At 39.7% G+C, this 11,738-nt stretch overlaps 1 protein-coding gene across 1 annotated transcript; it reads left to right on the top strand.

Moving 5' to 3' along the window:
* The first annotated feature begins 573 nt into the window (after nucleotides 1-573).
* ppp1r14aa (protein phosphatase 1, regulatory (inhibitor) subunit 14Aa) lies at nucleotides 574-9,350 on the top strand. The gene is made up of 4 exons (XM_085363339.1): nucleotides 574-921; nucleotides 3,650-3,730; nucleotides 4,175-4,207; nucleotides 8,581-9,350. The coding sequence occupies exons 1-4, from the start codon at nucleotides 574-576 to the stop codon at nucleotides 8,761-8,763; spliced, it is 645 nt and encodes a 214-aa protein (XP_085219465.1). The 3' UTR covers nucleotides 8,764-9,350.
* Nucleotides 9,351-11,738: the final 2,388 nt, after the last annotated feature.

The raw sequence follows: 11,738 nt of genomic DNA, 5'->3' as shown, positions 1-11,738 counted from the left end.
AAAATGAGTATAGTTGTAAGAAAGAAAGTTTTACTATGTGTTATTGGGAAGATTCCTAAACAAAGTACACTCTTGGTGCTTCCACAGAATTTAAAGGGTAAGTAGCAGCTCAGTGCTTCTCAATCAAATCTTCTTCTTCTTCTTCTCATGGCTCATCCCATTAGGAGTCACTCCAGCACTTTTTCCTATGCTCTTTTTATGTAAGTGTACTTTCCAAGCACATAGTGTTAGATAGTAAACACTTACTAACATTCTATTTAAATGCACACCGATGGATGCATCCGCGTAACGCAGCGTAAAAAGATTAGTTGTTGAAGAGAAAGGACCCACTCCTTTCAGAGGTCTCGCTAAGTGCCTGAGGTGGTGGTAGGTGTGCATGCCATGTGCCCCCCGTGAACGCTTACACACGTTGCGCCTGTGACATCATGAGCTTAAGTGACGCAATCGGTTAACCAGGCACAGCTGAGTAATTAGAAAGTGAAAATATCTCTTCTTTTATTTTCATGTATTTATTTATTCTTTTCTTGTTTTTATTAAAGGTTTTACAGTCGGAATGGTTCAGTGACTTGCTCTATGTTCCAGAGAAGCCAAAGATTCAATTCAATTCAGTTTTTATCAAATCACAAAAACATCTCAAGAGGAACAAGGAAAAAAAAAAGGTGGGAGCTGTGTCGCCTCCCAGCTCCTCTCCCGTCCGTGCGCGTCAAAAAGGCGAGAAACCAGCCCGACCAGTCCACAGCAGAGATGGCAGCCGAGTGGACAGACGCAGCGCTCGAAGAAAACGCCGGCGAAGAGTGCAGTCGTAGCATCCCGAAGAGACATGCCCGGGTTACGGTGAAGTACAACAGGAAGGAGCTGCAGCGACGCCTCGACGTAGAGAAGTGGATCGACGAGAGCCTGGATAGACTGTACGCGGGGCAGGTGGGTGTCTCTGAGAGAAGTGAACTGATTTAGGATACTGCACAGTACTGTCTGCGTGTCCAACACGTTTAAAAGCTTTCGAGTTGAGAAGAAGTTGAAATGCGAAATGGAAAATATTATATTTAAACAAGAATGTTGCGTGAAGACACTTTCCTGAGACTCATCTTCAGGTCACTGTTGATTTATGAGGTGTTTAGGGAATGAGGGGTGGGGCACTATGTTGTCCTTACAAGGCCAAACATCCTGTAGATGTGAGATCTGCTGCTGTTCCTGTCTCACAAATCTGTATTTGTCTTGGAGCTTTCTGCCTTACATGGGCAGTGTGGAACTGGGAGAAAAGGAAGAGGGGGTAGGAGGGAGAATGCTGGTTTTATGTCCCAGGAGGGGGTAAACACTACATCTGGGAAGCAGCTGACAAGATGTTAGAATCCCTCAACAGGAGTTTCAGGGAAAGTTTCTTGTTTTTGGACTTAAGAGTTATAATGAAAGTCTGGTTTGATTTTTAAAATGGCAGAATTCAGATGGTTACAATGATAAGTCATCTCTCCAAATAAAAAGGAGCGAACATACCAATTTTCTCATCATCCCCATACCCAGAAGATTCTGAGTGAGACAAATGCTTTTTTTTTGTAAAATGGTCCTTTACAGTGAACCGACCTTACTCAACCAAGTATGATTATGCAACATAAGGTCATGTCACACTCAAGAACAGCATTTCATTGTTTTCAAAAATAAAACAAGCCTAAAAACAGGAGTTGCTGTTATAGTGCATAGAGTTGCAGTCCTATAAGTGCCAGGGGCCTGATCACAAAGGCAGTGCAGTGCACTGGTGTGCATGGGTGGGTGGACTGGCCCTTCACTCAGCTTGTACAATGGCTGTTTGTTCAAACAGAACACGTCACTCTTACTGTAGCCTATTACATGAACACTGTTAACATTCGGTCCCCACAGCCTAAACAATGCAATTAATGTTTGCAGGCTGAATGTAAATATTCCAGCTACTATTAAAGCTTAAAGTACTATTTGGACATGGAGGTTAAATGTTTCAGGAAGTCTTTTTAACTTAGTGACTGTTAAAATGGACATTTGCACATGGCTGAATCTCTTTTCTCAGCATAAAGGTAGCCTACCTTTAGAACTTGGGTATTCAGAAAGTCCCTGTAAGTATGCATACTGTGTATGTGCTGACTAACAGACATCTGGTAAGAATATTACTGTAAAGTTGTGCAAAAGTTGTTTTGTGTGATCAGTTTATCCTGGGATGAAACTTTTTTTTTTATTTTAAGCTCAGTCTTGAGGGTGTGAGGACTCTCTGAATGGTGTGGTGTGTATGAAGATGTTTTAGACCATCATATTAGAAAATGTTCATCCAAATGGTGAAAGTCCCCATCCAATGGTGACTTTCTGTTAGATTTAATTTTAATTTATCAGCTGTTTGTGTTCCAAAAATTATCATTCCCAGGGAGTGAATCCTCTCCTAATCTCAGCCTATTCCTTTTTATGGTTTTTATTAGCCAGTTGAAGTGGAAGAGTTGAGACAGGCTCTAGGTGGTAGGGAAGAGTTACCAGATAACTGGGAAAGTACAGCTGACGTGTTGAAGTATTTGCTGTATCGTCTGGACAAATGAAAGAAGACCAGGAGACTCAGCAGTGGAATGAGCAAGTACACAAAAATATTCAAAGGAGGAAGCTGGCACAGAAAAATTGAGATCGGTACATAGATGAAGAAAGTGGATTGGGGTAGGCTAGACATACAGCAAAGACAGACAAAGTAAAAGAAAAGGCTTATAGTGAGCTTATGCTAGCTTGGACACTGAAGGAGAGAAGGACTTGCACTAGCTTGGCAGAGGGCTTGAACTGGAAAGGATGTGCAGCAGGTCAGGGTGATCAAGGATAGACATGAAAATGTACTAATTAATAAAGAGTGCTGAGAAAATGAAATAACTACTTTAAAGAACTTACGAATGAAGAAAGTAGTAATAGTAACTACAGAGAGATAAAGCTGGTGGTTGGTTTGCAGTAGTGATTGCCAGTTTGACGGATGTGTTTTGTTCACATGATCATAGTTACTTTGGATCCACTGACAACTGAAAGGACAAAGTCTTAAGTTATGAGTTAGTACCTGCTCCAAAAGGCACCGACAACACAAACACAGTAAAGATCCAGTGTAATGACTTAAAGTAGTAGATAAGGTCTAATCTGAGGCAGATTTAAACCAGCTCCAGCTGCCTATTTCTGGCCACCTGGCAATCAAAGCGGCCACCCCCCAAACTTTTGTATCCAAGTGAATTTCATTCAAAATAATTATGAAGGGGGAAACTATCCACAGAGGCTGAAACAGTTCTTTGTACCAAGCTGTAAACATGCTTTTTAGTGCTATAAAGCTGGGCATATTAATATGTGATTCTATGGGGAATGACTAACTCTTGAACCCAGCTTCAGTTGCTATCTAGACAAACAGCAGTCTTTGAAACCTCCGCATTGGCCTAGTTTTTCAACGCCATAGGTTGCCCCTTAAACAAAGAAACAGATGAACAAAGCATTTAAAGCTGAGTGCATGCCAACTGCAGGAAAACGGACGATACTTGATTTTTCAACTGATAACAAAATCAGTATTGTAGCATGCATCTGTCACATTCTTGTGACGTGTGTATGCCTTCTACGATGACTCGCTGAAGCGTTCCACATGTGTGTTTTCATTACTTCCATGTCCATGTGTTGCCCTCAGGAGAGTGACATGCCAGAGGAGGTTAACATTGACGATTTGCTCGACCTTCCGAATGAAGAGGAGCGTGTCAAAAAGTTGCAGGTAATATGACCTGTTGCATTTATCGCTATCTTTTCAATTTTGGCATGAGATAAATGGACATTTTGTTTTTTATTTCTGACCAAATAAATAAAGTAAAAAACACAAGGTGCATTAATGAGGTTGGTATACAAGTCCAAAATTGAGCAGGTAGACGTAGACACTCTTCAAGACAAACCCCCTTATGTAACAACGAACAAAGAAATTTACAAATTAAATTGTATACAGGTTGCTACGTTCTCATTAGGTATAGATATGTCCACATAACAATAATAATGGAAAATAGTAGTTAGAAATCAGCAAAACGGAGTCAAAACGATAAGTTTGATAAGTCAAATCATCTTCATACAAACTTTTTTTTTTTTTTTTTTTTTTTTTTTTTTTTTTTTTTATACAGTTGTGTGAACTTAAGGTTTGTTTTAACACTGTCCTTTTTTTAAAAAACAGGAACTTCTTCAAAAGTGCAGAAGCAGCACAGAGGTAAGTTAAAACTGCAAGTTGCATTTACAAGCACTGATGCAAACATGCACGTGAGCTAAACTAAAGCTACAGTCCGTCTTTCTTCCTGCGGTCCTTCCACATTCCTCAGCAACAGCTCTTTTTTTTTTTTTTTTTTTTTTTTTTTTTTTTTTTTCCAGTTCGGTGATTGAAACAATGAGGCTCTCTGGAACAAACAGAGTCAGTGTAGGAGCTGCATTTTCATTTTTTTTGTTTATTTTTTATTTTTTTAACTCAGACTTAATTTATTAGACTTTTTGGATATGGATTAGATTAAACTGATTCACTTTTATCCAAGCACTGAAACATTTTTTTCTTCCCTTCTATATCCTCTCCTCACCATGGACTATATGCCCTAAAAAGTAAAGTTTTCAGTACGACTTCAATAAACACTTTCCTAATGAGTTGATGATCTCAGTTGTTAGCATTTAGTCACTGATGATCTCATTTAAAGAAAAATAGATGTTGAAGCAGAGTATTGTTTTGGCAGTGGATGCCTTTGTGCCTGACAAGATCGACATGGGGGCAGCCGAAATGCTGTTGAGGCTTCAAAATGTTAGTCCATAACTCGGTTAATGGTTTCACGGTTGCTGCATCCATCTTTTCTGTACAGTCTGCACTACTAACAGTGGAAGGGACAAAAACCACACTCCTGTTTGTGCAGAAATCGATTGCAAAGTTTATCTTAAATAAACGTGAGCAGTCCAAGTCTAAAGTTTCCATGCTGGACAGCTGTGGATGGATGTGACGTTTGCATCGGTGATGACTGAAGCAAGCACACATACAATATTCAACAGTCAGTGCACGTATGACTAGGTGAATATTGTTTTAAAATAGGTTCAATTAATGAAGGTAATGAATGAATGTAAAACACCTGCAACAGCTACAGCTGATACTAACACAGAGATTTAGTACTTCTGATGAATGTTTATGAATGTTCATAGTAAACAAATGTGGACAGGGAGTATTTCTACATGGCAGGGGCATCTGGTTTTTTCACCTGCACGTAGACTGTTACATAACACAATATATCTGGGTATTGCATGTCTCAACAAACTATAGGGCTCAAGTAGCTAAAGCAGCGAAAAGCTTAACCAAGTGTAATGCTAAACATAAAATTAAAGGCATCACGATCACATGCTACCAACAACTCACAAATCACAACAACAGTGTCCTCAAGGTGCTTTATATTGTAAGGTAAAGACCCAACAATAATACAGGAGAACCTCAACAATGTGATAACCCCCTATGACCAAGTGCTTTGGCAACCGTGAAAAGAAAAATATCCAGTTTAACAGGAAGAAACCGCAGACACACTCAGTCATAGGGAGGGACGGCCATCTGCTTCGACCGCTTGGAGGAGACTCTAGAAACTAGAGTATTGGGGTGATAATATTACTGGCCTGATTATTTAAGACCTTGTATGTGAAGAGCAGGATTTTGAATTCAATTCTGGATTTAACAGGAAGCCAATGAAGGGAACCCAATATAGGAGTAATATGTTCTCTCTTTCTAGGGCCTGTCAGGACTCTTGCTGCAGCATTTTGGATTAACTGAAGGCTTTTCAGTGAGTTTTTAGGACTTCCTGATAATGACTTCCAGCCTGAAGTAATAAATGAATGAACTAGGCTTTCTATCATCACTCGGCAACAGGATATTTCAGATTTTAGAGATATTATGCAAATGGAGGAAAGCAGTCCTACATGTTTGTTTAATATGTGCATTGAAGGACATATCCTGTTAAAAACCACTCGGGTTCCTCACAGCGTTACTGGAGGCCAAGGTAATGCCATCCAGGGTAAGAATCTGCTTAGATACCATATTTCTAAGATTTTCAGGGCCGAGTACAATAACCTCAGTTTTATCTGAATTAAGAAGCAGAAAGTTAGCGGCCATCCAGGTCTTTGTCTTTAAGACATTCCTGCAGTTTAACTAATTGGTGTGTGTTATCTGGCTTCATGGACAGATAGAGCTGGGTGTCATCTGCATAGTAGTGAAAATGTATGCTATGTCTTCTAATGATGCTGCCTAAGGGAAGCATGTATAATGTAAACAGAATTGGTCCTAGCACTGAACCCTGTGGAACTCCATAATTAACCTCAGTGTGTGAAGAGGACTCTCCATTTACATGCACAAACTGGAGTCTATTAGATAGATATGATACAAACCACTGCAGTGCAGTACCTGTAATACCTACAGCATGTTCTAATCGCTCTAATAGGATATTATGGTCGACAGTATCGAATGCTGCACTGAGGTCTAGCAGGACAAGCACAGAGATGAGTCCACTGTCAGAGGCCATAAGAAGATCATTTGTAACCTTCACTAAAGCTGTTTCTGTGCTGTGATGAGCTCTGAAACCTGACTGAAACTCTTCAAATAAACCTCTGCAGATGATCTGTTAGCTGTTTGACAACTACTCTTTCAAGGATGTTTGATATGAAAGGAAGGTTGGAGATTGGCATGTAATTAGTGAAGACTGCTGGTAACAGTTTAACTACTGCCAGGTTGAAGGCCTGTGGTACATAGCTGGTTATTAGAGATTGAAACATTAATTAATGGCAGCACTTCTTTATGCAGGTTTGTAGAAACGGGGTCTAAAAGACACGTTGATGGCTTGGAGAAAATTATTACTGAAGTTGACTTCCTCAGGCTTTACTCAACAGAGCTTTGAGTTTTTGTCAGCCTGGCTACGGTGCTGAAAAGAAACCTGGTATTGTTCTTACTTTCATCAGTCAGTGATGAATAATAAGTAGCTCTAGCTTTACAGAGGACTTAAAAAAATATAGCAACAATTTATTTTTCAAGGTTAAATGATGATCTTCTAAATTACTGAGGCACCATTTCCTCTCCAGCTTACAAGTTGTCTGCTTTAAGGTTCGCATTTAAGAATTATACTGGTGAGTCAAGTACCTCTGGTTTGAGGCTTTCTTTTTTTAGATGAGCTACAGTATCCAGAGTCGTGTGCAGTGAAGAAATAAGATTATTAACAACATAATCGACTTCTATGTTGGTAGTTCCTGTAGCTGCTCTGTATTGTGTTGGTGTATAGCAGGGGTGGGGGAACTCCAGGCCTCAAGTGTCGGTGTCCTGCAGGTTTTAGATATCGCCCTGGGCCAACACACCTGAATCTAATGACATAGTCATTAGCAGGCCTCTGGAGAACTTCAAGACATGTTGAGGAGGTCATGTAGCCATTTAAATCAGCTGTTTTCGATCAAGGACACATCTAAAACCTGCAGGACACTGGGCCTTGAGGCCTGGAGTTCTCCTACCCCTGGCGTATGACATTGAAGAATATAACAGTAGCTGTAGCACTTTCAGAAAGATATCTGCTGTGATGACATGTATTCCCCATTTTTTTTTTCTTTTTTTTTTTTTTTTAAGAAAAAGATGATGACTCTGTGTTTAAACCTCTATACACATGGACTAGACCTTACTTTGACCATTTAAACTTTTATCTAACTCCAGATTAAGTAGTTACTCATGAGGACATTTACACCACATCACAACATGGAGGGGGGGGGGGGGGACCTCCCTCGTCGCAGCCTTGAGGTCATTCTCCCGGGACTCTGGTGCTCTTCGAGACATTCTTCCATCTATGGACATATGAACACTGAATACTCTTAAACAAGAATGTGTGGAAAAATGATTAAACGCTACATTTGGTTCTGCTTCGTGCCTCACAACAATTAATTGTTATCAAATAAGAAGCTGTTTGTTTTTTTTTGATTGTCTGATAAGGGCTGCAGGGTTGTAATAGTAGATTCAGATGCTTCCAGATGGTTCCACATATAAAGTATGTTGCAACCGACACAACTATGGTCTCCTATAAATAAAATCTATAAAAAAACAAACCCTAAATATCTGATTAAAAAAGTTCCCATCTTTAATGTATTACCAATCTCGCGTATCTAATCAGGGCTACAACTGGCAAAGGCATAACTGAGTTCCTGAAGAGGTTGCAGTTGTTACACAGTACATACAATGAGCTCAATATAATTACACGTAACTTCATTTTACTTTCTAGTTATATTAAATTCTACTATTGTCCAGTGTTGCTTCAGTCAGTGAGCCATAAGGAGGTGCTATTACTGTCATCTTTTACTTTAAACAAAAAAAGACCAAAGTAAACTGCAGTAAGCCTGAGTGCTGTGGGTAGGATTAACCCCATTGTCAATCGATTTGATTCAAATTCCATTTTTGTTTAGTTTTTTGTTTGTTTTGTGGGCAGAGTCATGGAATACTTTTTAAATACTAGATCTTGTGTATTATAGACAGAAATAATTAGATTTAGGTTGTGCTGTTAAGTGTGAAAGATCTCTTAACGGACTGGGTTTCTGTTTCACCCTCAGACCTTCATCAAGGAGCTGGTGGTCAAGCTACAAGGAGTTCACAGGAAGGATGAGCTGCAGAGTGAAGGCATCGAGCATCCTGTCATCTGTCATGGCCACTATCGCCATGAGCCTTATCACTTCAACAACCCACAGCACCACCACCACTTTCACCACAACCAAGAGCAAAATCAGACCCTCTGATGGCCCAATAAACATGTGTGCGCACGCACACACACACACACACACACACACACACACACACAGATACTATTGTGAAATGAAGTCAGTCGTCCTGGATTACAGAAGGCAAAGTCGGTGAAGCATTGGATACATTGTTGAAAACAACAACAAAATTATTAAATATAGATTTCTCTTGAAGTCCCTCTGTATCTCACTCAATTTTAAAACCCAATACAGTATTCATAAAGGAAAATATAGATTAGCTTCTTGGCTCACTCTGAAGCCCACATTGACCCAGCGGCACCACCGAAGCTCACTTGCTCACAGCTCTGGTTTCAGCTCACAGCCAACAAACGTTGGTTCAAAAAGGAGATGTACATGTTGAGAGAGAGAGTGACTTTCAGACAGAAGAAGCTTTGCTTTGCCCCCTATTTTTGGTCTTTATGTCTAGCCAGTTCTATATGTCCCTTAACGTCGTACTATACCTTAAAACACAAACAAACATGTAGGTTTACTTGACTGGAAAAACAAAACAAAACACCGCTTAACTTGTACTCTTTGTCACTTTCCTTACGTAAATATAGTTGGTGTCAGAAACTGTTGTGGTAACGGATGAATGTATATGAAGGAAAACAGGACTGACAGCAGATTTTGAAGTGACATCCAAGGGTGGCTTCTAGGTCAACAAATTCACTGTGTGAACAGAACTGTGTCACAGAGCACATGAACATGGGTTTAGAAATAACACCGCTCAATCACATGCACATACGTGTGACTTATTTAACAGCTGGTAAATTCCAGTGGTTATTTATTGTCATGATTACAGAAAAAGGATAAGGATCTAACATACTGGTATGATGTAACACTGGAAATAATCCTGTTGCATTGCTTATCCACTGTAGCTTTTTAATATTTCATTGTTATTCATATTGTGTTTGAGTTTTGGTGTTGCTACGTTGTGAGTTATGTCGATATATTCACTAAATTGTAGTTGTGCAAAATAACCGAAGTCTCCTGAAGAAATGTCTAATAAAATAATTTTGTTCAGTTATAATGTTTGTTTTCAGGAGGAGGTTGCACTAATCCGCTGAGATGTGTAGTCTAATATACAGCTGGATGTGGGACACATAAGTTCAATGGTGAATTATGAACTTTAAAAAAAACAGCTTGTGTCAAAGGCCACAACATTCCTCAACCAGGACTACTAAAGCTCACCAGCTGCTTGGGGAAATATAATTTGCAGTTTGTGCTGCAGTCCCTACTGAAGGGCAGTATTTCAAAAGTAGAGGAACTATGTGGGTGAGGCTTGCAGTAAATAACATTTTGACAGGAGGCAGAAAAACATAGACCACTGTGGAAACACAGGCAGTCATTAACTTGAAGAAACCCTTGGACTAATACTTCTGGAAGTAAACTTAATTTCAGGGAGAGTAAGGGTGGCCATTTACTCCTTTTCCCAGTGTTTATACTGTTTATCTGGACGTAGGATTTCCAGTGGGAGGAACGTTTCATCCAAGTGACTTCTTCAGGCTCAGAAGAAAGACATGCCATTTTAAAAAGAGTCCAGTGAGCTCATAGATCATTTCTATGAGAGCTTTGGGAATTGACAAAAAGCCCTGATCAGAAGAACCGAGGCCCCTGCTGGTGACATGGCTGCAAAAGTTTGCTTGTGTAGGTGGGTGGGTTATCCAGAGCCCTAAAAATGAACACCAGACCTTGGAATTGAATCTAAACGGGGAGCCAGTGCAGTGAGATCAGCATAGGTTTGACATGAGGATGTCTGGAGGCTCTGGTATGGAGTCTTGTAGCAGTATTCGATACAAATTCTAGCTAGGTGAAGCGAGATGACTTACCAATCTCCATCTCCGCAAATAAAAGATCTCTTTAAGCAATGTAAGATAATTCAGCTGTAGGATGTGTTTATTTGTACTCATAGAGGCACTGCAAATATGTTACGATGTTAATGTATACATTAACGTGTGACATTTACCTGGTGCCCCAGCAGGGGTCTTTTGTGTGGCGAACATCCTGGCTCATCCTGACCTTTGTGGGAACGTATTCATCACAGCAAGAATTCGGCCTCAAACTGAGAGCCTGCTGGCTCAGTTTGTATATTTAACACATTTTAGGAAACACACATTTAAACTGTATTGACCTTTTGACCTTTTAATGGTTTCAAAGACTCCAGCTGACTGGACTCATTTTACTATTATAAATGCACATTCTATGACTGTAAACATACCCACTAAAACTACAATCTGGTGAAGCTGTTAACAACTTTTAGACATCTGAAAGTTGTGAATGATTAATGAATGCTAGCGACTGGGCTCATCTTTAACAAGCTGTTGTGTTTGTAATCAAATCAAAAGGAATCTTGATAATTGAAGTTCAACATATTCACCACTACATCTTTATGAGCTTTTTGGAACACAACATATTCATATCATATTAGCCATGCGTCCTTGGAAATAGCACATTATAAAAACATATCTGAAACGTGACATTGACGACACAGTCGTTTTCATGTCACTTATGATACACTGTGTGTATCTTTTCAGTGGCTGACAAAGCTGTTACTTTTATCTTATTTGCTCTAAAATTTAGATGTTTTAGAGCAAAACCTCTTTAGGTTTGAAGTTTTATGAGTGCATTTAATCAAATTTGTATTTATATTTGACCTAGGTTACATTAAATTGTACTTTGTGTTTGCAGCATAGTTGATTTCAGCTACCAGCCTAGCCTATTGTAAAGAAAACAAGTCAATGCTGGACAGCATCCCTGACTGTATGATACGGTGGCCCTGAGAGGCCAAACGGACTGCAACACCAGCAATAAGAAAAACGCTGCGAAAGCACACAAAACACAACGGAAATTCACCCAACCACTGTCATGATGAGAGACATTCATAATGGAAAACATGAGTAGAAATGAGAAAATTCCATCAGTCATCATGTCTGAACTGGACTAAACGCAGAACGCAACCCTTTGCACTACAC

The sequence above is a fragment of the Diplotaxodon limnothrissa genome, linkage group LG10, assembly GCF_057381915.1.
Source record: "Diplotaxodon limnothrissa isolate DT_005_m linkage group LG10, D_limnothrissa_male_GT1.1, whole genome shotgun sequence".
Lineage (NCBI taxonomy): Eukaryota > Metazoa > Chordata > Actinopteri > Cichliformes > Cichlidae > Diplotaxodon > Diplotaxodon limnothrissa.
This window is presented reverse-complemented; position numbering and strand designations above follow the sequence as displayed.

Coding starts and splice junctions, on each gene's coding strand:
- ppp1r14aa (XM_085363339.1), top strand. CDS start 574: ATGTTCCAGAGAAGCCAAAGATTCAATTCAATTCAGTTTTTATCAAAT. Junction 3,731..4,174: donor AGCGTGTCAAAAAGTTGCAG/GTAATATGACCT, acceptor TTTAAAAAACAG/GAACTTCTTCAAAAGTGCAG. Junction 4,208..8,580: donor AGTGCAGAAGCAGCACAGAG/GTAAGTTAAAAC, acceptor TTTCACCCTCAG/ACCTTCATCAAGGAGCTGGT.